This window comes from Saccoglossus kowalevskii, chromosome 14 (assembly GCF_978046115.1).
Source record: "Saccoglossus kowalevskii chromosome 14, keSacKowa6.1, whole genome shotgun sequence".
NCBI lineage: Eukaryota > Metazoa > Hemichordata > Enteropneusta > Harrimaniidae > Saccoglossus > Saccoglossus kowalevskii.
Genome location: NC_140654.1, coordinates 21939215 through 21965651, shown reverse-complemented (window position 1 = coordinate 21965651; position 26437 = coordinate 21939215). Strand labels below are relative to the sequence as shown.

At 38.3% G+C, this 26437-nt stretch overlaps 1 protein-coding gene and 1 pseudogene across 1 annotated transcript; one reads left to right on the top strand and one right to left on the bottom strand.

Annotated features, from left to right (window-relative positions):
* Positions 1 to 1356: 1356 nt before the first annotated feature.
* LOC146734574 (uncharacterized) lies at positions 1357 to 7827 on the bottom strand. Its single transcript, XM_085507532.1, has one exon. It carries the CDS (start codon positions 7825 to 7827, stop codon positions 1357 to 1359), a length of 6471 nt encoding a protein of 2156 aa, XP_085363658.1.
* A 13120-nt stretch (positions 7828 to 20947) lies between these two features.
* Positions 20948 to 26034, top strand: LOC144354840 (solute carrier organic anion transporter family member 4C1-like; annotated as a pseudogene).
* Positions 26035 to 26437: the final 403 nt, after the last annotated feature.

The window sequence follows — 26437 nt, the reverse complement described above, 5'->3', positions numbered from 1 at the left end:
CGGGTGGCCCGCAATGTTATGATTGCAGACATAGGAGAAGGTGGCTTGAAAGCCCCTGATATCTTTACAATGTACGATACATTTCGTATAATGTGGTTGAAAAGGTACTTTGACCCTTCAGTGACCCATGCATGGAAACAATTATTCTTAAAAAGGTTAAAGCCTGTTGGAGGCAACTTAATATTTAGTTGTAACTACGGACTTGAATATTTGAAAATCAACCTGTCCGAATTTTATCGTGAAGCCTTGGTAGCTTGGTCTACTCTTCAAAATTTAGATGTTAAAAATCAAATATCACATCATATAATTTGGAACAACAAGGATATCCTAATTGATAACAAATCTGTGTTTTTCCCTACAATTGCCAATAAGGGTATCAGTTGCATTGGTGATTTATTTCCAAATAACACACCTGTAGGCATCACAAGCTCCCACAGGTATTACAGTCTTACGCCACCAACTAGAAACGCGTACTCTGGTTATATCGTATATTTATTCCATATGGTCAATCGTTACGGAATCAAAACAAGTTAGTACATCTCCAGAATATGGTTCTAAAATATACAAAACAAAATAGGGAAACTATAATATTCGAAGTAAATCAAACAATTCTTATCATAAAATGTACAGTAAATTAAATATACATTTCTCTTAAAATGTGCAGAAAGTCGAGCGATACAACCAATAAATATACGGCAAATAAAATATGTAACAATAAATAACAATGCTAACTGAAATATTTGTCAACCATCTTGACGAGCCAAAGCACACATTGCATACCATGTGCTCTATTAAACGTGCAGCTGACCACATGTACGCAATGTGTTTGGGCACAAAAAATGGGTGGCAAATAGTACAAATAACAAAACAATTTTCAAGAAATAAGTCTTAACGAATACTAACGAATACTAACATTTACAGACTTGCAATAATAACCCAAAGTACGAGTGATAAAATCGAGTTCATACGAGTACTCAAACTTGTAACAAATCACTGCCAATAATTTCATGCCAATGATGCCAACAATGAAAAGAAAACCTTCCTTACCTCATTTAGTGGCACCTTCCCGGACCGGTGTACAAATGTTAGCAAACCTAGCAAGTTTCAGAAAACCCAATGCGGCAGGGCAATTCAGAGCAGACACAGAGACGTCTTCACTCTTCAGAAGCACATGCTGAACTGAAGACAATAGCCTGCCTAGCCCAGAGTTCACCACAGGTCAAACAGGTGAAACAAAGGAATCTAACTATGTAATCAATAACCAATCAGAGGGGAGGTTTGCACAACTTACACACCGCCCCCAAAAGGCGCACGTCACGAGGAGCCTTTCTAAATTTAAAGTTGCAGAACCGACAACTAATTGAATCGTGTACATGAAAAGAAAAAATCATTGTTCTGTTCAACAAAGGTTCCTTGTTCTATATTCTTCTTGTGATGTAGTCTTTTACTACGACGTGGCATCGAATGATCACATCCATCTACTTGTTCATGTATTTCCTTGGTGTCTTCTGCACCGATCTCTGCTGCTCTAGTTACTCCATCTTGTCTTTCCATCACAGTCTTGTGATCCTTGTTGCCTTCCAATAAACAGAGCTTGCGCACATCTCTCCGTAAACATTCAGTGGAAGTCTTCACAAGAACATGACGAGTTGTACCAAATCGATCAGCAAAGGTCTGTTCGACTTTTCCCAAAGGCCATTCACCTCGAGGAATATTTTCATTGACAACAAGTACCAAATCACCAATGGATAGGTTCCTTTTCGGCCTGCACCATTTCTGCCTTTCTTGTAGAGTTGGCAAGTACTCACGTACCCACAGTTTCCAAAACTCAGTTGCAAGATGTTGAGTTTCGGTTCTTCTTCTGTGATGACCATTTTCTTCTATGATTTCACTCACCGACGTACAAGGATTTGGGCGTAGCAAAAGTAAATTGTTTGGTGTGAGTGGTTCAAGATCATCTGGATCATCAGATAAATGTGTTAGTGGTCGATTATTAAGAATCTTCTTCACTTCTGTAGTGAAAGTGAGTAGCGTTTCATCATCCACTAACCTGTTCCCTAATAAAGATCGAAGAATCTTTCTTATCGAACGAATCATCCGTTCCCAGACTCCACCTGCATGACTTGCTGCTGGTGGATTAAAATGCCATTGAATATTTCTTCTGCTAAGTTTACCGTTAATAAAAGCTTGGTTCCATTTAGCAAGCATCTGTTTCAGCTCAGTCTCGGCTCCCCGGAAATTGGTACCATTATCACTGTAGAGATGTGTAGGTGGTCCACGCCGACTAATAAATCTCCACACAGATTGTATAAAGGAATCTGTGGATAAATCATGGGCCACTTCGATATGAACAGCCCGAATGGCCAGGCAGGTGAACACGCATCCATATCGTTTAATGGTACCTCTTCTGTACTTAACATACAGTGGTCCAAAATAATCTATCCCGACATGGGAGAATGGTGGCTCACCTGGTGTCACTCTAGCTGCAGGAAGTGGAGCCATTTTTTGATTCCCGGGTTGTGCATTCCATCGACGACACTTAATACACCTACCAATCACACGCTTTACAGTAGCTAGTCCATGAACAATGCAGAACTTCTGTCGTATCTCTGACAACACTTGGTTTGGGCCAACATGTCCTTGTTGTTCATGGTAATGTTGAACGATCAACTCAGTCACATGATGATTGCGAGGTAATATAATTGGATGTCTAGCTTGCTGACTAATGGGTGCGTTCACTAGTCGTCCTCCGACGTGTAGGACTCCATTTTCTAATTTAGGGTTTAACTTTCGCAGTGGACTGACATAACTTTCAGAGTCGGGTTTCTCACTCAGAATCTTTTGCGGTGAAGCAAACTCTCTTGGAAATGAACTTCGTTGGACAATTCTGCAAATGTCAGTGGTAGCAATGGAAAGTTCATGAACTGTTAACGGGCCTATTTTCAATAAGGCAGATCTTCTCAAGTACATCTTAAACCGGATGAGCCATGCAACACTCACTTGTAATTTATACCAAGAGGAGTATTGATGGAGCAAACGACTCCAAACATCTGTACCCATTGTATTGCACTGGGTAATGGTTGTTGCTTGGACCTTCCTTCTCAGCTCTTTGTCGTCACGATCAATTTCTGGTAGGTCAGTAGGTTGGCCTGGCCATTCTGATTCAGGTTGCCATAGAAATGCTGCACCATGGAACCATGTGGTTATTGCTGCCTCATTAGAACCATTCAATTTTATTCCTCGTGATGCATGGTCTGCTGGATTGAACTCTGAACTGACATGGTACCATTGTGATGGAGATGAAGCATCGTGAATAATCTGGAGGCGGTTAGAGACAAAGGTTTGGAATCGTGTTGCCATGTTGCGAATATATTGGATGACTATTGTTGAATCTGTCCAAAATAGGGTTCTCTGGATTGGGAGTTGAAGTTCATCTTGAATTTGTCTGCTGACCTTAACTGCAACTGTAGCTGCTGTTAGTTCAAGCCTCGGTACTGTCATGGCTTTGAGCGGAGCGACCCTGGACTTTCCCATCAGCAAACTGCAATGAATTGTACCATTTGTATCTATCAGCCGCAGGTAAGATGCAACCCCATAACCTCCTAAGGAGGCATCAGAGAAATTATGGAGTTCCACTGTTTGTATTTGACTGAAACCAGTTGGTTTGTAGCATCTAGGTATAGCTAGTGTCATCAAAGTAGGTAGTTTTTTCCTCCATTCTCTCCAATTCGACAGTTGATCTTCTGGTACCTTTTCATCCCATCCATATCCAACACGACATAATTTTTGTAAGATTCGTTTTGCCGGTAAAACTAAGGGGGCAGCGAATCCAAGTGGGTCATAGACTGAAGCCACGAATGATAACATCTCCCTGCGTGTCTCTTCTTTCAGTCTGTCGCCAATTCTGAAGTTAAAGGCATCCTTTTCAACATCCCATTGGATGCCAAGAGCTCTGTCAATCGGCAAGTTCTCCATATCTAGATTCATCACTGAAGAAGCACGCTCAGCTTCTGGGATCAGTGCTAAGATTTCCTGACAGTTGGATATCCATTTTGTTAGATGAAAACCTCCTTTAGCTAACATTTCAGGCAACAGTTTCACCAGTTCCTTGGCTTCTTCAACACTAGCAACAGACTTCAGACAATCATCGACGTAGAAGTTTCTATAAACAGTATCCACAATATGAGTGTCATAATTACTTCTGTTGTCATCTGCAGTTCTCTTCAGAGCATATGCTGCACAGCTTGGTGAAGATGTGGCACCAAATGGATGCACCAACATTTGATGATCGGCTGGATCTTTAGATAAATCTCCTTCCGGCCACCATAAGAATCTTAGTGCATCGCAGTCCGCCTTCTTCACCTTAACTTGATGGAACATTTGCTTGATGTCAGCGACAATGGCAACTGGCTCTTTTCGAAATTGAAGAAGTACTCCCACAAGGGTATTATTTAGATCAGGACCTTGCAGAAGCTGATCATTAAGAGATGTGCCTTGGTATTTGGCAGCGCAGTCAAAAACAACTCTCACCTTCTCTGGTTTATTCGAGTGGATTACTGGATGATGAGGTAAATACCAAGTAGAGCCAGACTTCGTTGCTGATGAATCCACATTGGGCATTCTTCTTGCATGACCCTGGGCGATGTAACCATCCAATGTGTCTTTATATTTCTTCATAAGTGCAGGATCTTTCAATAGACGCCTCTTCAGTAGCTTCAACCTCTTTAGAGCAGACCATTTGTTGTTGGGTAAGCAGGGATCATCATATCGCCAAGGAAGAGCCAGCTGGTAGTGACCCTCAATCAGACAAACTGAACTGTCCATGATCGCCTTTGCTCTTCTATCTTCCAGCGACATACATGCCTTGGTATCAAACAAGGACTCTGTGAAATCTGCATTGTACATGCGATGAAGCTGAGAAGTTATAGGTTCGAGACACTGAATTGGGGAATCAGAGTCCAAGACTTGGTCAACATTAATAAAATTGATGCTGTTACCTCCACGCTTCTTTCTGCCCATTGGTCCAATGAATGTCCAACCAAGTAGTGTTCGAATACCATATGGTTGCTTCCTTTCACCACGACGCTCCTCAAGAACCCAATGTGCCTCGGGGACATCGTTCCCAATGAGGAGAGTAACATCTTTAACTTCTATCTCTGGCAATTCTATATCATTCAGGTGAGACCATCCTTTTATATCCAACTTGGTCGGAATACTGTCAGCTGCTATCGGTAATCTATCCGTTGTCCAAACTTTATCCAGTCGCACACCATTGACCAAATTCAGACCTCTTACATCCATCTGTAATTCATGACCATTAATCTGCCTCTCTGCATTCAGTGTGGACAATGTATAATTGACAGGTTTACCTGTAATACCTAATTTATCAGCAAGGCTGTAAAGGCAGATAGACGAATCAGAACCACTGTCGAGAAATGCATAGGTTTCAATCTCTTGGCCTCCATCTACCCCACTGACACGAACAGGAATCACCTGCAAACTTATGCGTGGTTGATTGGCTTGTGTAGCACTACATTGCGCCTTGCTTCCAATGACATTACTATGTCTCTCATTTTGAGCTGTGGCGGGAGCTTTCAGATTACTGTTGCTGAATGTCTTGGGAGTTGCAGATGTTTGATATGCTGAGTCTGATGTTGCAGGATGAAGCAAAGGATGATGTCTTTTACCACAGCCTACGATAGGGCAAATACGGCCACTTCTACAATTCCTAGCCAAGTGAGGAGGTCTTGCTTCTAGGCAACAGTCACAGAGCCTGTGTTCCCTGATGAAGTCTTTTCTCTCTTGGAATGGTTTGAACGTAAATTTTCGACAATGTTCAAATGCATGGCTACCAATGCAAAACAGACAACCTCTCCTGCCATTAACTTCGATCATGGAAGTATCATCAGCACCAACATCATTGGAGGCAAACTTGGAAGGAAGATTTATGGGAGGCGTGTCAGCTACATGTGTAGCCAATGTAGTAGCTTTACTTGGCTTTTGTCTTGATCTGGCATTTGAAACTTTTTCTCCATCAGGCTTAGATCCTACCAATTTACCAAATCTTGTATTTGCAATTGCTGATCTGTTCTCCAGAAAGTGGGTAAGGTGCAGGAATTCAGGTTCAGTGCCCACACTGATCAACTTGCCAGCTTGCTTGGCCCAATCTGATTGCAAGTATGATGGTAACCGCCTAACCACCTTTTCCAGGGTATCCATTGAATTGATGTCAGCATGGAAATTCATTTGCTCAGAACTGAGGTGGCAATTCTTCATATCACGAGCCAATTTCTGAAGCTTATCCACTTCATATGCCTTTATCTGAGGGCCTTTCACCACTTTGTCAATTGTAGCATGCACTATGACGTGTTTCTGACCAAAGCTTGTAGAAAGGATCTTCCGGGCTTCTGTATATCCTCGCTCTGGAGGGAGAATTACACAGCTTCTGATTGCTTCCTTAGCTGCACCAGTACAGTGTTGGATAAGATATGATAGTTTGACAGTATCATCCTTGACTAATTGTTCTATGTTCACCTCAAAGTTTTTGATAAAGGTTGGATATGCGACTGGGTCACCATCGAAGGTATGAAACTCGTGTTTTGGTAGACTCAAGTTAATGGCTAATGCTTTGGTAGTCTCCAGCTGATTCTGCACAATGCATTCCATTGTCTTCTGTTGACTTTCTAACAGTTTCTGTAATTGGAACGTTTCAGAGAGAGCAGCACCATTACCTGACTTCTTAGTGGTCATCTGCTTCCCTATAGGCCCACCTCTGTCATCACGATATTGTTCGCTGGTACCATGTGCATTATCAACAAAGCTTTTATGTTGTGGACTTGACGCCCCTGTAGTCCTGAATTGACTATTGGCTGGACTGCACGACGGTATATACGATTGGAAATAATTGCTCATCATTTCTTGTTGGGTCTGCCTCTGCAAACCAGGGAGTATATCAGACTTCTGGTCAGATTCAATTTCTTCATCTATAAAGTCTACTTCTACCTTGGCTTGTCTTACCCGATTTTGAGCTTGCATAATTTCCATTTCTGCTTCCTGCTGCTCCCTCTCTTGACGCATCTGAAGCAGACGTTTTTCTGTTTCTTCTCGAAGCTGCAACTCTTTTATGCGTTGCTTTATCTGTTTTTCAACTTTGAGTTGGTCTAACTCACACCGGGCTAAAGCAAGTTTCCTCCTCGCTTCCCTAGACACACGACTTGTCTTTGTATTGGAGTTAGAACCTATTCTACCATCCTCAATATCCACATCCAAAAATTCTTCCTTGCCAGTATCCCATGGATTTGTCTTGTTTTCTTGTGGGAGTTGAGGCCAAGATGAAGTGTGAGAATCTACCGAGGCATTTGGCTCTGTGGTTAGAGTTGGCATGTGGACTTTCCTTTCCAAGAGAAATCCATGTTCCAATGCGTCTTCCATTTGGTCGTCAATCCTTTCCTTTGGGCCAGGAGACTCCATTGTTTTGAATACCCATTCTCTGTGTCTCTGATCAAAATACTCCTTTCTTTCAAGCTCAACCTCGTATTCACTTTCGACAGCACCTCTTGCCATTGGAGGTAGACACTGCATATATTCGCGACAAGTTTTTTTATACGAGTTGAATATTTTCTCAAGAGCACATCTTTTCTTGCTTACTTCTTGGTATGCTGCTTTTGTGGACATCATACTGTCTATCTCAGTGTAGACTCTGGTAAGATGACCGCCATATGAAGCTGTTGATTTCTTCAAACGATGTATCTTATCAAGTTGCATACTGGCTCGGTCCAGGTCGAATAACGTGTCCCTATTTTGCGAATATCTTTGATTCAGACTCATTTCCCCGTCTTGCACGGGTTTATGATCTAGGATATGACATTCACAGCACGATATTCACTTGACTGACAGCAGTATTACCAGTATGTACAAGGTATGAAGGCAACACAAAATTATTATCTTCAGCGAAGGTTAAATGAGAACTATGTAGGCATCACAAGCTCCCACAGGTATTACAGTCTTACGCCACCAACTAGAAACGCGTACTCTGGTTATATCGTATATTTATTCCATATGGTCAATCGTTACGGAATCAAAACAAGTTAGTACATCTCCAGAATATGGTTCTAAAATATACAAAACAAAATAGGGAAACTATAATATTCGAAGTAAATCAAACAATTCTTATCATAAAATGTACAGTAAATTAAATATACATTTCTCTTAAAATGTGCAGAAAGTCGAGCGATACAACCAATAAATATACGGCAAATAAAATATGTAACAATAAATAACAATGCTAACTGAAATATTTGTCAACCATCTTGACGAGCCAAAGCACACATTGCATACCATGTGCTCTATTAAACGTGCAGCTGACCACATGTACGCAATGTGTTTGGGCACAAAAAATGGGTGGCAAATAGTACAAATAACAAAACAATTTTCAAGAAATAAGTCTTAACGAATACTAACGAATACTAACATTTACAGACTTGCAATAATAACCCAAAGTACGAGTGATAAAATCGAGTTCATACGAGTACTCAAACTTGTAACAAATCACTGCCAATAATTTCATGCCAATGATGCCAACAATGAAAAGAAAACCTTCCTTACCTCATTTAGTGGCACCTTCCCGGACCGGTGTACAAATGTTAGCAAACCTAGCAAGTTTCAGAAAACCCAATGCGGCAGGGCAATTCAGAGCAGACACAGAGACGTCTTCACTCTTCAGAAGCACATGCTGAACTGAAGACAATAGCCTGCCTAGCCCAGAGTTCACCACAGGTCAAACAGGTGAAACAAAGGAATCTAACTATGTAATCAATAACCAATCAGAGGGGAGGTTTGCACAACTTACAACACCCGTTAGTATTGCTGTCTTATCTGCTAAACATAACCTAACCAGACTTGAAATATATCTTGTGGGTTGTGTTTTTAATGCAATTAAAAAAACCACGAGGGAAGCTTGGTCACATGTTTCCTATCCTATCCGAAGGTTTTCGTATGATTCAGTGCCAAATATTTGTATTGATGGTAAGAATATACTGGCATCAGTGCTAAGTAAAAATTGTATAAAAAATAACTTTCTTCGTGCAAAGACTATTCATCCAAATAGTTCAGAGTATTTTATAAAAGATTTTAAACTCAATTTTGCTGAAATGTCTAAATATTACGATTTACCATTTAGGACAGCAATCGACACGAAATCAAGAGAATTTCAATTTAAGTTACTACATAAAATTTTGTTTACTAATTATGATCTTTTTAAAATGAAATCATCAAAGGTTAGTAGTCCGAATTGTTCGTTCTGTCATCAGGAAACGGAAACTACTTACCATCTTTTTTATTATTGTAAATATACAAAAAAATGTTGGTTTGCCTTTAGTGATGTATTTAAAAACATCTTTGGTCCAGATGCTCTTTCCCTCAGGCAGATAATTTTAGGTTGTACTGATTTTTCAGTGTTGGCGAATTAATTGTTACTTTTAGGGAAGCAATATATTTATAATTGTAAAATGAGTAAGAGTCTACCGAGTGATGTATATTTTCATAAAGTGGTAACTGAAGCATGCGAGATTGAAAAGCATATAGCTATATCTAAAAACAAATTGGAATTACATTTACGGAAGTGGTCTATTATCTCTGATAGTGTGTAAATTTTGTTGATTTCAGTGTACTAGCAATTATTTTGTTTTTGTTTTATTTTTTTACTCTTGTTTGCTTGTTTTTGTCGTTTTGTATTATGTAATTATAGTTTACTGTAATGTTTGTAATCAAATGAAATAAAATTGTGTAAAGAGAAAAAAAAAGAACGTTACTTACAACGAGATCTTGGCCGCCATAAAACACCTCAACATAGTATCTTACACTAGTGCTAGTATTTATACAAACTTGATATTTTGCAAATAAAATTTCTTTTCAAGATGTCAGGGAATCATAATTTTTAGTGATTGAAATTCACTTCTTTAAATTATGCGTAAAGTACCATCTGATCAAGAAACTAAATTATGCATGAACGTGTTAGCACCGTGTTAGCATATCGTTGTGAACCTGTGCTTAACTGATATATACAAGCTTCCCTGACGCGCATGTCACATTCCCATATGTCATGGCATTGTAAGCCATTATAAGGTCGCCGCACTATTCATTGCTTCGCGATACCATGGCTCGGATGGGAATGTTCTCTTGATTTTATATGATTTACGATTTGTCATTAAATAGTTTGAATTGAATTCCCATTTCAATGAAAAACAAACACTTGAACAGATCCTCTTTATGACGACTCGAAGATAATCAGTAAAACAATTATTGTTTCAGTACGAGTGACCTTGACGTAATAAATCTTAATCATCCATGTAACTCTGTGTGTGGTTGTGCTGGTACTGAGACCTACGATCCAGTCTGTGGAACCAATAATCTGTTATATTTTGATGCATGCTATGCTGGTTGCCTGGATACCCCGGATGATGGAGAGGTAGGCATTATCAACATCGACACAGTAACCATATTATATCTTGTTAAGATCTCAAATCACTTGTTACATAGATCCTACATGCTATACATAAATCAATGTGCTTCATGGTTCTCAGCAAAATTAATGTAAATCTGTTTTTATACCATCTTCCGTTAATTAAAATATGAGGGCAAATGTCACGTAGCTGCTATATTAATCATTACTTAACTTAGTAGCCCATATCCAGTGTTGCTTTTAGTCTGTCTTGACTCCCAGAAGTGTCGGAAATAGACTATTCCGAGGTGTTTGAAAATAAAAGAGCAATATGGCCACCAAATCACGTGAGCGGAAGAGCTTATCCGAGAAGTTATCCGAGACAGAAAGTTACTAGACCTAGATCCTACAACAGTATGAATAATTGAGTATACCCAGGTGTATAAAATCCACGTCGGCGGGCGATACACTTGACCACTTGGGTTGATATCAGAATAGAATGACCCATGCAAGTTATTTATATGGGCTAATAGTTATTTTTATACATGTGTTTCTTAGACTTATTACAACTGCAGTTGCATCTTTTCGGAAAACGAAAGTGGTGACTCACCGGAAGCTGTATCTGGGAAGTGCACATACGATGATTGCTGGCAACTACCGGTGTTTATTGTAGGGTTTTTCTTCATTTTGCTGACAATGTTCTTGTTGATTGCTCCAAGTAATATTTTACCAATGAGGTCAGTGTGTAATGTTGCTCCGAATTATCTTAGTATGTTGATCACTAATGTTTCGATAAACGCCTGAAAAAGGTAAATTATAATTACAGGTGTAAGAAAGATACATATACGTTTTAAATTTCTTTAGGTGTGTACCAGATAAGCAAAGGTCACATGCCCTTGGACTTTGCTCGATCAGCTTCCGGCTTTTTGGTGAGTACATTGGCATCAGTTTAATCAAGAAGAAAATATGTAATTTGTCGTTTGTCCAGCAATTAATTATCACAATTGAATGTAATGTATGTCATATATTGAGGTAGTTGAGTGATTCATTTGTTTAACAGTGTTTAACTTAATCTAATTCCACAGGAGCTATTCCAGGGCCAATTGTGATGGGTATAGTGGTAGACAGTGCATGCGTAATGTGGCAAGAGGACTGTGGAGATACTGGCACATGCTGGATATATGATAACCACGGTTTTGCCATGAGATTCGTCGTTTTCGGAGCAGCTTTCACTGGCCTTGCTATGCTTTGCTCCCTGGGTGCTCTCTTGACCTACAAGCCTCCACCAGAGCCATCTAATGAAGAAAAGATCGATTCAACCAACACGGAACCCATATCGACTATTGGAAACTCAACAACAACCTTAGATAAACAAAAGGAGAGAAGCACAGTGTCACTTCTTGGATACACGAAAACAGATCCGAGTAATGAGATCAGCGGAACCATACTAGAAAACAAGATATAGCCTGAAAACTTGAAAAAAAAACAATTTTAATTGATAACAATGCTACGCGATTTTCCTTCATTAGAATCACATTTTTCACCCATATTTAGGATGATCGAACCTTTCTTGCTTCATTCAATTAATCACTCAGTCTGACATCAACACTCAACTTGGCGCAACTTGACAGATTCTTAAGTATTAAAACCCCTGATGCTTAAAAAATAGTCAATTATTTGACTGATTCATTTCAGTGAGTTTGACATTTTCTGTGCCTAATATTTTGCCAATGAACTGATAATAACTAAAATAGACCCCTTTTATTAAAAATGATGTTTACTACTGTATTATTTGTGATATGTAGATACTTTATGTTGATTCCTATCAAAATTGTTCATTTCTATTGAGGGTTTGATGTATATATTTTGTCATTTTGAGAACTGTTTCATAAACTTTTCGAAAAACAATTGCTTTGACGTTGATATTCCATCGACCAGCTCCGTTTTGAAAGTGTATCTGTTTATTGTCAACTTCTTTTAAACGGCCGGGCAGGATATTCCATGGCATTGGCTAAAGATTCTTTTTTAAATATACATTTCACTGACACGATGTCTGATTACAAGTTCAATACTAAACAAGTTTCCATTATCCAATAGTGAAGCTAGAAATATCGAAATTCTTGTGTTTTTGTGATATTTGCATTCGGTAAATTTACCAATCCTGAGCACTCCGATTAGTTTCCGAGTATATTACATTTCTATGTTATCCAGTTTATATTCGAGTACAAATTATTTATCTGTATCTGTAACGCTTTTCCTACCTATTTAGTGAGATTTTAATTTAATGTGAACCCAATAATGTACAAAGTTACCAAAAAAAACAACAACAATTAAAAGTAGATTAAAAGTCACAGTATTATCATGAACGGTACAGTGACCTCTATACAAAGTGAGATGTCCTTTGTTGTCGCTAAAGATAACCCTTGTCCCATGTCACTCCAGATATGTAGATACAGAGATTTGTAGTTAGTGCAGACATAATGAACAGACGAGTAATATTTGGTGTTTTGATTGCATGAGAAGTACTTCTTACAAACGAGACGAGGTTTCATTGAATTATTCCCCTCCCAAAATCCACTTGTTCAATTATTTGATTTGTATGAATGAGCCATTGAAAATTAGTCTGCGTACCTTATATCAATCTTTTGGTATTCACAATAACTTTGCGAACAAAAGTCACACACGAGGGAATTTACACCATCTGGCAACCACAAAGGGTAAAAATAAAAGTTGTCGGGTGAGAACTAAGATACTTACGGGCAACAAAGTGGGGGTAAATCATGAAGTAGCTATAATTTTATTACATAAGAATCTGTCAGACGAATGGTAAAATTTGGAATATTTGTAGATACCAGCCGCCACATTGATGAATAAGCAGAGTACTAATGTCGAGAATATTTAAAAAAACACACAAGAAAGCACTTGAATTGAAACCACCACGTCGAGGGCACACTTCATTGCAAGACAGTTAAACCACCTCTCATATGGCTGACCAACAAGACACACTTTGGTGTCTTATTGAGGGCACCATATACATATGCTCGTAATAACGACTATGATTACATTTAAAATCAGAGAATATATGTGTGGAAAAGCTCTTGGTAGAAAAAAAAGAAGCAAACACATATTACTGATATCACATACATAATATTTTCGAATAATTTTCGTATGAGCAACTGTAATATTAGTGGTGTCTAGTTGTTTTTGCTGCAGCAATGTGTAGCGGTAATTGGTCCACACAACGCAATGACTTTTGACCCATGTTAATTGGTAACCGACAAAGCGCAACATCTCTCTCCTACAACGTTGCGACTCTCTTTGTAATAACACATGTAATCACATTGTCAATATTTCACTCTTTGTCAGCAATTATCCAATACTAAATGTGGAGTCAGACAGATACATGTATAGTGTTATATAAATTTTCATGTTTACAAATATAATGTTTGGTATGGATATTCTAATTACATATGGATATTCAAAACTATTTGCATATGTAACATTACAGAATGAAATTTTCTTAAGTTATTTGCTTGTTTTACATATAGATGTCACCAGTAATTTCGCATAGTATAATTATTATTCGGCTTTTGGGAGTAGATAAGGCAATGTACATTGTTGTTTTATTATATTAAGTCTATATATTTCTTTTTTTTTTCATCTTTTGTGTATGTTTTCAAAAACATAATGCAATAGCCAATATTTGGTTGGTTGTTACCAAACGCTTCAGCGTGGTATTAAGAGTTTGTTTTCAGGCTTGGGTGGTACCATTGTGGAAAATGGTTGCACATATGGGGGGTAATTCCTGGAATTGCAATAGAGAGGGTTCAGGTCGAAATACATATATATAGTGTTTCCATGTTTCGTCTGATATTTCTGTGGTATTCTGCTGCTGTAAATAATGCAAGATTTGTTCCGAAATTCAGTGTGTTGTGTGCACTCCAGGGTTATTCGTTTTTTTGGTCAAAACACCCCTATTTTTTAATGGCAGAGTCGAATAGTTTCACTCCTACTGGGAAATCCGCATTGTTACTTGAATGAGAGCTAACTAAACACATTTTCCAGACCGGCGAAAGTGTATGCAACAGCCAATTTTAACAGCCTGTCACGTGATTTTAGTCTGAATGTCAACATCAAAAGAGGCTAGTCCATTTACGCAGGTATAACTGGGAATAGAATATGTGAGGGATTGTATCAACAGAGATGTGTATAATGAAAAGTAACATCTATCCTTCTTTTGCATCGCTGAGCATTTCTGTTTTAGTATACTGGTTTAAAAATGTTGAATTTGCATGATTTGCAATGTGTTTTTTTTACTGAAACTCCCCTATTGATCGAATCCCGGGTTTGAAAGAGAACGGCACACCACGTGATTCGTTTGAATACAATGGTGAAGGCACGCAAGCATGACCTACGTTGTCAGCAGTAGTCGCTGAGCTTCACGCTACAACTTCACTTGTGATGTTGCTTGTTAGCCGTGGATTGAATTAATCTTGATTACGGTTAAAATGTTGCTTATTTGGCGTTGGTGATCTTTATTTGGAACTGGGTAACGTCGCCAGCAGAAACCTCCTGGGATTTTGATGTTGATGGTTGCGCCTCCATGGCAATCGCTAATTTTACTGCGGGTGGATCTTCCAAGAGCCCTTCGGGGTTTATAAAACTCATTCAACATACATAAAGTTCTCTCAATCGTAGTAGTCCATGTGATGTACACCTAATATGCCAAACATGTTGCTGAACGATTTTGCCAATGAAAACAAGCCGGTTGGCGATCCACTCCACTAAAAAAAAAACTAGCAATATGTTTTCGGCTGTTGCCATGGTAGGACATGAACGTGAAGCTAACGTCGGTTTATAACTAAAACCGGGCACCGTATACAAAGTTCGCAAAAAAACATTCAGTCCTTAGAAGTCATTTTATTTTATTGCTAGGACGTATGCTGTTGTTAGGGATTGGTCAGTTACTTCGGCCTGGGGGTGGATCAGTAGGGGGTTACCCTGTTTTTGATTTTGCGAATGGGGGGGGGGATCACCCTGTTTTCCACAATTCACACACGCGCTTATTCATATATTTTTTTAAATTTTATTTCAGAACAATAGATTAAAAAGTTAATCGTACAAATGTGTTCTTAATAATAACTATTACCCATATTGCCTATAAATTTGTTGATGCAAAAAATGTTATAAGCTAAATATTTTGGGGTTGAAGTTGACAAATAACTAACAGATTATGCAATGCGGCAGAGCCCCATGCAATTATACAGTTAAGTTTTGAACACATCCCAAGTCCATGTGATATCAGATTATTTTATTTAAAGTCTGAAGTCACCATTGTATAAGATATTTACTGGATTTATCCAATTGTAGCTGGAGACGGAAAAACACAGCAATTAGTACAAAGAGCAGTGACAGTTTTTGTTCAGCAAATCAAAAAAGTTAAATGAATTCATGTATATAAATAAATATTTTTTTTGTTTTTTTTTTAACTTTTAAATATGCATATTTTGCTCTGTAAAATACCAAAATCCAACACAAATTTATACAAAAATCAAAGTGTCCTTTGTTTTCATAAGCACAGACTGTGCTTCAGGTGTAAAGCTTTCTCTGGTCTATAAGATATGAAAGATATATTAAATCCAAATTAGTTTTCAAACCGCCTAGATTCAAATCCTCTTTTCCTATCTTATAAGGGCGTTTATCAAGTGAGTACTCCACAGCTTTGTTTTTATTTACTATCTTTAGCAGCATAGATTTCCCTACTTCCTGCAGCCTTTTCTGTAGTCGGTTTTTGGCTTTATGCTTCCCCTCCCCTCCTAAGGTGACTGGTCTATTAAATGCAAACACTAAAAATTACGGCAAACCACGATATTTTCAATGCACGTCATACATTTTGTAATCATATCAGAGCCAAAACTGTTAATGTTTCTTTGTTTTTCGGGGGGGGGGGTCAGTATGTTTTAAAATATGAATGTTAGGGGGTCGCCCACTTTTTTGTTGTTGATAGGGGTGGGTCAACTGAGATTTACAGCTGACAAAATGGAATCTGCCGACCCCCCCCCAGGCCAGAGTAACTGAACAATCCCTTAAATTTATTATTTCCAACCGATAGTATTTTCTAGATTGCAGGCAGCATTTACAGTTCATTCAAAGTTCAAAGTTGCGTCGGGATTACGTTGATACACTGTAACAATGTCGGCGTCAGTGATCTCTTACCGGTGTGCAACGTAGCCAAAATAAAAGGCATGAATACAAGACTAGTGGGAGGTAATAAATTTGGGGTCGAAAGTATTCAAAAAACAGTTTTTGGCTGTTGCCATGGTAGCTGTGGACCAGGATTGTTTTGCCAATTAGTGACGGTACGACCTGCCTGTCAATTATAAACAAAATTAGCCAAGCCAAAAAAAATCTCAGTAAATTGTTGCCCACACTCAAGCGGATTAGAATGAGCTACGTCCATGCTTTTTAATCATAGAAATGTAGGGTGTGATACATTTGGCGTGAAGGTATTAAAAAATTCAGTTGTTGGCTGTTTCCATGGAAACGGTGGTCAGAATTTGTTTTCAGATTTTACCAATAGTAACTTTGTGCCCACACTCAAGCTGAGCAAAATGAGCTATGCCTGAGGTGTTGTATCCAAAATTTGTAGGAGATACATTTCCTGATAACTAGGGTGAAGGTGTGACCTACCTGCTAAGTTTGAGCGAAATCGGCCAAGCCAAACAAATCACAGAAGAATTAATACGTGAAAACACTAGAAATCACACACACACACACACACAGATACACAAAATTAAAGTGATTTTAAGGGCAATCCAAGTGGAGCGAATCGCCAATACAATGTTCATTTGCATATTGACCGTGAAAATACCAAAAACATCATTGCACGGGTGATATGCAAATTAGTTTTAGTCAAAATAAGTTACTGCTTAGAAGTACCATTACTGTTGTTCAAATTTCATTTCACTCGGCAAATATATTCATGTACCCAAACGTAAAGTATCGTACTTCTAAATATTGTGTATTTCTGCTATGTTTCGAAAAACGCTACTCTTGAACGGACTACTTTATTCGCTCTCAGACCTCATTTGCATATGGGGTGTGGAAGTACCGATTTTGATTTCAGGGACGAATCAAAATAAACTGCAGTATATATGTAATAATGTGGAATACTACCTTTCACTGTGAACATTTTTCCGCTAAAATAAATTCCAGTGAAAATGCCATTTCCCTCATACTCTATTGAGACTTGACACAGCACAGTGAAAATTTGATTCACACCGTATGCTTGAAAACTTTTCATCGAAAATAAATTAAGTGAAATTCTGTGTGATTTCATGAGAGTTGAAAATGAAAAAAATATATGACACCCAACCCTACCACTCCATACACAATGTAACCACACCTCAAAAACATCCTTTCACCAGTGTATTCTATTTGAATTCAGGAGAAATTTAAATAAACAAATTATATGACAACGAACTTAATTATAATTTCAACCTCTAGTTCAGCACTGATTAAATAAACTACCTCGTCTTTATGCCAACTTGAAGTTATTCAATGCCTACACCAGTGACTTCAAAATCTATGTTTCAATTCCAGGAATTTCACTTGCTATTAATTGTATGGGGGTGCCAGTCTTTTATTTTCTATTGTAATGTCAATTTCTTGTGATTACTCGGAAAATGAAGCTGTAACCACAGACCACAGTGCTGCAACTAAATCCTGGTATAAGCACCGGTTAGGCAGTCTTGAACTATGCATGTGAAGCCAGCTGAGAGGTATATCCAATCCTATAGATTTCTCATTGTTTGGTAACTATTTGCTGCAAATGCAACAAAAATCAATATAAAAATATTACCCACACAGCATTCTACAGGTTACTTGTTTGGAGAAGTGGTTGGTTAATTGGAGATTGAATAATAGAAACACCTCTATCATTGAACAAAACGTGATGTTCAGATAGAAGGTACAACAGGATTAATTTTTAAACAAACCACATGGGGTGTGATTCCAAGTGATCAGCTGGTCATGAACGTACCGTATCTCTCCATCAGCGCGTGTCCCACAGATTAAATAGATAAAGTGACTAATGTCGCACATCATGAAAATCTAATGTTACGTTCACACATCACTTGGAAGGTTGGGAAGAAGACTGAAATGTGTCTGCAAGATGGGAAAACTGCATTAGAAGATAGAAAAAGTAAACGAAAAGTCACAAAAGTAGTTGCAAGTTTAGAAAGTCACTTCAGAAGGGGGAACGAAAACAAAACCCACTGTAAAGTTAAAAAAAAAATTGAATACAAGAATGTTGCCTGAACTTTAATTATCTGCAAGGATGGGACAATTGCTTTTAAAGGCGTGACGTTGGTTCTTGAAAAATATCTGTAAATTGAAAAAAAAATGTGTATGGTAGGTTGGAAACTTTTGTTAAAAGTTACAATATTAAAGCTGTCTGAAAAGATTAAACTATAATTTTTTAAGGGGAAAAGGTTGTCTGGCAACTCACAAAAACGATCTGTTATGCTTGAAATGTCAATAGAAGATATGAAATGTTGTGTTGTCTGAAATATTGTGACAGCCAGCAATAATTTTCACAAATTCATCTTGCAACACGAGAAAGTAGCCTGAACGGTAAAGTAGCCATCCACAGGACATAAAAGGCGTGATGATTTTTGTGTTTTCTTTCTATATAGCTGTGGTATATTTTTTGAACCACACTTCAGGGATCGGAGTTTCACTAACAATAATACGGTTTCATCTGGTAAGAATCTGCATACAATTTGCTAAATCCTAGGAAACCCACATTTTAAAATAAACAACCTTAATTCAAAATAGGTCTTGTATACTGACTATCCCTAGTCACGCACGCGTGGATGACATACGTTTCTACACTCCCCTTGCATAAGAAACGAATATCACGTCAAATACAAACAATATAAAAGTAGGTGAGGTCGTGGTAGTACATTGCACGTAAAGGATCAAATAACCTCTGACCCATATACAGGAAAAGACGCCCTCAGCTGTTACTGGTGATAACGCTCGTCACGTGTCTAAACAAGACCACTGACACAACCAAGAAGACAACGTAGCAAATCCGGTGGCACTCCAGGTATGTAAATTTGATACTAAATCAATGGTTTGTGAACAATTTCGATACAATGAATGAACTTTTTAATCATACGACGTAAAAGATGATTTTTAACGAATGACACAAAAGTAACTTCATTAAATGAAGGACGGTTCATCGAAGGTATAACCCAAAGTCCGATTGTCCGCTGTTTGTAATTGATTACATGGGAGATTCCGCTGTTTTTTGTTTTTGTTTTGTCGGTTTTCTCTGGTATTTTTAATGTTAAAAACAGAGATTTGCAATGATATTTGTATCCAATTTGGAATCACCTGGCCCTCATGAAAAGAATGAATTAACCATGATTGGACAATTGAATTGCTGAGCCACACAATCGGGGTATCGTCGTTGAAGTTCGCCTGCGAAATCTGTAATGATGCTGCAACCATTCACACGGTTTGGCAATGTACGAGCTAACGAACATGCTTATCTGCGTGTCTATTACAGTAACGCATGTTATTCATCGTGCAAACCATGTGTTACTGAAATCATTGATGTCCTTCTAAAATTTGATGATGTATCAAGTAGCTTACAAGTGACATGATCACGATGCGCTTTTTGACTGCCAGTATGTGGTTATTGTGTTTCATAATGGTTTCCAAGAACGTTCTGGCATGCTCGAGTACGGAGCCTTGAATTAAGACTAAACATAGCTCAATGTAAATATTTTGACCTGGCACATGGTGAATTTAGCGCGCTCACAGTGAAACTTCATTGACAACTTTTATCTCAGTATTAAATGCTATTCATCATGTTGCGTCCTCGTCCTTTCTCGTGCCCACCACATAAATTTATAGGTCCATACGACTACTTGAACCAATTTGTTTTGAGTATAAATTACGGATATTTGTACATAAAAAGTCAACAATGTTCAGCTCAAACATCCCTCCTCCACACACATTTGCACAACGTTCGTTCGAATTTCATTTTGAGACAATCATTTCACACTAAGAGAATTGAGCTTGGTTTAATTCAGTCGATTAAAAACTTGGTAAGTAATGAGAAACCAACAGAATACTCTAATCGAATTATCGTTCACACCAAACTACTCGTGCAGAGGCAAAATAACGAGTTTTAAGAATGCTACAATGCAACTTAGAGCTGTAGAGTTCTACAGTAAACCTATTTATAATGATGTTCTTGTCATGTGCAGCAAATCTGAAATTCTAAAGAATATACCTAAAACATTAGTTTTCAGAAAAAGTAGTGAGCCCGATTTCATTCTGATAGAATTGATGATACATTATCGGCTCCAAATAGTTACACTTGATGAACGTCTCCATACGTACTGTACAATCATTTACTGATATATTCTAATTTCAGTTTGCTGCTGACAATGACTGAGACAGATACGACGAGAAAGAATTCCGGTCCTAAAAATGCAGATGTCAATATTGATAAAGGAAACTCCGGTAAAAGTCCACGTGGTTCTGTTTCTTTGGCTAACAACGGACGTCGAGATTGAGTTAAATTCGCTACTTTGTGGATGGCTTACCATACGGCCTCTATGGGTTCAACGCTTCAGAACATCTAACTGGCTAGTAGGGGTACTTGGAACATTAATGTTCATACAGGGCTTTGTCATCAACGGGATAGTGTATATCAGTTTATCAAGCATTGAAATCCGATTTGGACTCAGCAGCTTGGCTCTGGGTATCATCGTGGCCACTTACGATTTTACAGTCATGGTTCTCATTGTATTCGTCTCGTACTTCGGTGCCACGAGGAATAAACCCAGAGTACTTGGCATTGGAGCTGTAATCATGGGGTGCGGATCCTTAACGTGGGCTATCCCACACTTTACTACTGGTCTGTACGATTACGACTCTGCGTACGGGGACGAGGACACTCTCTGTGTGCCTGGTAGAAACACTTCACAAATAATAAGTGACTGCAAAGAAGAGGAGCGGGGAGACCTGTCATATTATTTTTTCGTTTTTCTCATTGCTCAGGTGCTCCATCGAATTGGTGCATCACCTATATATACGGTGGGATACGTATTTTCTGATGAGAATACATCCCACAGCAGATCGGCTTGGTTCTTAGGTAATGTCATAAACCATACATACGAATCAAATCGATGCAAACACATTATGTTAGCTGTTATTACTGCTTTGCGAGGCAATGCTTACTTCCAGTATTTTGTTGTGCGTGTTAGGAAAAGAATCCGTTTGAAAAATTTATTGTGATTTAGAATGTATTTTAAGTTTGCTGAAAACTTAGAAATCATTGTAATTGTTCGCCAGATACATTTATGAGTTTGTACATAAGTGGGCATAGGTTAAAGGGCGGTGATCGTCGTTGCGACCTATTCGATATGGGACTCATTGCGACGTATACTACGCGTGTAAAATACATTATTTATTTACACAAGCTTCGATCCTGCGCTTCGTGATAACCACCGCATTTTATGGTTTATATTCATCTACGGCTAAGCGCCCTCTGGAATGGCATACCCAGCGATAAAAATGAGTAATTAGGGACGACGTCAAAAGATCGATGTCGGATAAAAAACTTAATTCCTTTAGTTTTTTTCCAAACCCCCCTATCCCCCACTGAAACTTAATTGATAAATATTGGTCATGGCGTCAGACTACATTTACCATTAAATACAAATTGATAATCGGACAGTAGTATAGCATAGCAGTTGGTTGTCGGGTGGGTGTAAAAAGATTTTACAAATGCACCTCATTTGACGCACATATTTACACTCAAACCAAACCATTTTTCTGTTTTTTTCCCTTTTCGGTTATTTCTGTCCATGCTTGGATAGAAAAAAAACGAACTACAAATACTCCAAGACTTTTTTGACTTCGGTAAAAAATAAAATCGTTTTTGTAGGATGGAAACTTTTTGAGGTCAAAACCCCCCACTCCCAAACTAAAGGAAATAAGTTTTTTATCCGACATCGATCTTTTGACGTCGTCCCTTATCACAACCGATTTAAAACACAAAAATGAGTGTAATGTCAGAATAAATGACGTTCTTGGACACTGAACCCGAACAAACACTCGGTTAATATGCTGTTTATTCCCACAGGTATATTGAGTGCATGCTCCGTGTTTGGCCCTACCATTGGATTCCTGGTTGGTTCTTATTTTCTCACCAAGACGAGTAAGTAGGGTATTGCGTTCTATACATGTATTACAATATAATACACGCACATGAATACATATAATTATAGATGATCGGCAGCATTTAGCAATTGTATGTGTCAGACATGATACTTGCATGAAGGGACTATAAGTACTAATAAGTATAATATTGAAGTATGTTCCATCTCCTCAACTAACGGTCACCTATCAGCGAAACCCTGTATTCTCGGGTTGGCTGTAACTACTACTCATGGTGATAGGCTTCCCTGGTGAACTACCGACTCATATTTCAAACATATAGCATAAGAGGAACATACAATTTTTTTATAGTTTGACGATAGATAATTCAGATCCTAACTGGGTCGGTGCATGGTGAATTGGCTTTATATTGGGTTGGATCGCAGCATGGATCATAGCATCACCCACTGGCGCATTTCCTCCAGAATTACCAGGTGTAGTATACACGTCATCAAAGTTTAAGTATTCTCTCATGCAGCTGAAAAAAAGAAATTGCGTTGCGAATTCAATTAAAATTAAACTAAGGTTTTATGTTTTCTCCTAGGAACAAAACATATCCAGGATGAACGCCAGTCACAGGCCCACCACAATGACGACACTGAATTACTTCAAACAAGAGCCTCGTTCGGAGAAGGATGGAAAGACATGTGGCCAGCTACCAAAATGCTTTTCAAAAACCCGTTTTTCAATTTCGTACTCGTTAGTAAAACGGCTATGACATTTGTCTTGGTTGGATTACTTCCTTTTATTATTAAGTTCTTTGAGAATCAGTTTGGTCTAACAGCGTCTGAAGCTGGTCTGGTTATCGGTGAGTATAATTTGAGTTCGATTGCTCATGTTCGAATATTCTGAATAAGTTTCGTTTAACGGTGCGAATTATTTCCATTTTTCAAGGGTTGACAGCCTTGCCGAGCGCTGCTGGAGGAACTTTGCTCGGTTGATGGATCGTGAAGAAATTTAGCCTAAAAATCATAGGTGCAACAAGACTCTGTCTAGTTGCGGCAGTAGTGGTATTTTGTCTGTTCCCAATATTCATGCTGCAGTGTCCGGAACAACAAATAGCTGGAGTAATCGCATCACACAATAGTTCAGAGTAAGTTTGTTACGTGTGGTCCATTTGAATCAGTTGAATGGGGTATATCATATATTGACCTGTCTAAATTACTCCCCCCAGCCATGCTGGAAACGTAATGGGACATCAATACAAATCCCAGGTCAATTCATTAAACTGGTTTAATATACAAAATCAACTGTAAGCCTAGTTACCTCATTTTCTGAAAGAAGCAAATGTTGAACATAACGCTAACGCTAATATATATTGGCTGTATAATATTTTCAGCACGGGTGATATTGAAAAAGTCAACCTTAACCATCCATGTAATTGTATGTGTGGTTGTGCTGGTACTGAGACTTACGATCCAGTCTGTGGAACCAATAATCTGTTATATTTTGATGCGTGCTATGCTGGTTGCCTGGATACGCCGGATGGTGATGAGGGAATCCTTTCAAAAAATAATGAGGCTACATGAAGCGTTTTTTTTCCAGACATTTATATGCTCACCAGATAGCCCTAACACGGGATTCATAACAACTAGGATTTAAGTATAAAAAGTAAAAGTCTATTTCGTTTACTTAAACACAAACGAATGTGACTAAAAGAGACAGATGAAAACGACTATGACACTGATAAATCTATTCAAAAGTACGTGAATAATATGAGGTTATTTCGAGGATACCTCAAAGTATGCACGAAGACAGTACAGCTGTAGTATCGACCGACGCGCAGCGGAGGTCGATGCGCGGCGTACTGTCTGAGTATATTATTATACATATTTTCCTTCCAAGGACACATCATGGGAATGCCGAAATTCAAAATGTTTAGAACAGAATCAGTGAACTTCTTTGTGTGGAGTCCGGTCAACCTCTGGTGGCAGCCATGTCTGTGTTTATTATTAGAGAATGCTTACTCACGTAATCATATTCCATATTTGGAATTCGCATTTCCTAATATGGTAGGGTGAAAATACCCCGTAAAATTCCAGAAAATTACGGCACCTTGTAACTTATGGCGTTAGGGTGACATACGTATAATAATATTAACTAGGTTACAACTATTATCAGCACTTTTATATTCCATCAATACTGTTAGTAACATAACGCAATTCTGTCACCTTTTTTTTTATTAAGTACTCAGATGCATCTGAAAGACGTTGTCCTGAGATGCCTTGTTATTTGGCACTTTTACAGATGTAAAAATGTTATGTTAGCTTGTAAGTTTGGTTTAGTGACACGGACAAACTATATGAGTTGTGTCTAACCTAACACAATATAAATAGCAACCAATAACAGCCTAAGACTCATAATTCAGTGATATTGTACTTAAACATTTTCTACAAGAGGTAGTTTTATAATATATAATTAGGCGTACACCGAGTTATGTTTGAGTAACGAATTGTTGTTTATTGTTTGTATATACACTTTTTTCTTAGACATATTACAACTGCTCTTGCATTTCTTCTGACAACGGAAGTGCTGATTCACCGGAAGCTGTATCGGGAACGTGCGAAGCCGAATGTTGGCAACTTCCTGTGTTTATTGTAGGGTTCTTTATCATTTTGCTGATGGGTTTTCTGATGCTGGCTCCAAGTTCAATTCTGACTCTGAGGTGAGTATCTCTTTTATGATGTTGCCTTTCTTGCGGCGGATTACAAACATGTTTTTCTCTGGTAATTGTAGGAGTAAATGAATTAACTAATGCCGAATTCATTCTAAAATTGTCAGATGTGTACCAGATCGGCAGAGATCGCACGCGCTAGGAGTATCTTCAATTTGTTATCGATGTTTTGGTAAGTTATCATAACTAAGTTTGTACACAAACAACATATTCGATTAGACGTAGTTCTATAACACTGACGATGCGGTCTACCATTGCCACATGGTTGAGCTCATGTTCAAGACTGCAGTGTAATAAACACGCTGTATAACTCGATTTCACAGGATCAATTCCAGGACCAATTGTGATCGGTACAGTGATTGACAGTTTCTGTCTGGTGTGGCAAGAGGTCTGTGGCGATACGGGAATATGCTGGATCTACGATAACCACACGTTCGGGTTGAAATTTGTAACTGTTGGATTAGCCGTTGGCATAGCCGTACTTGCAATTATAGGATCTCTAATAGTGTACAAACCTCCACCAGAGACGTCGACGAAAGAACTTGTAAAGTCAGAACCGATATCGACCATGGAAAGAGAGGCAGCGTCAGCTATTTCAAGAGATAAGAGTACCGTATCGCTTCTTGGATTTAAACGAAAGGAACCAGAAAGTGACCATGCTCGTATACCCCGCGAATAGTTTTATATGAATTATTTTGTCAATGTCATTCTCTTTATATGGAAACCCATTTTGCATCGTAATTATACTCTATTCTGCTTTAGATTTATTTCAAATCTCAGTCCTGTTATGTGTCTCAGACTGGACCTTACTTCGAACGTGACAGATAATTAGTGCAACGTCTCAGATGAACCATTCAAAACATTGTAAAATGTCATGACTGGGTCGGTTATAAGTATTCAACACGTTCACTTGACCATGTATATATATAAATAGATTTGAAGAACTATTTTAGTAAATATTTTACTATACGGAAAGACATGTTATCAGTGACATGAATGAATGTCATATATTCACATATGAAATAGCATTGTATTTGACAGAAACATTATTAACGATTTTCAGTTTCCCATATTCCATAAGT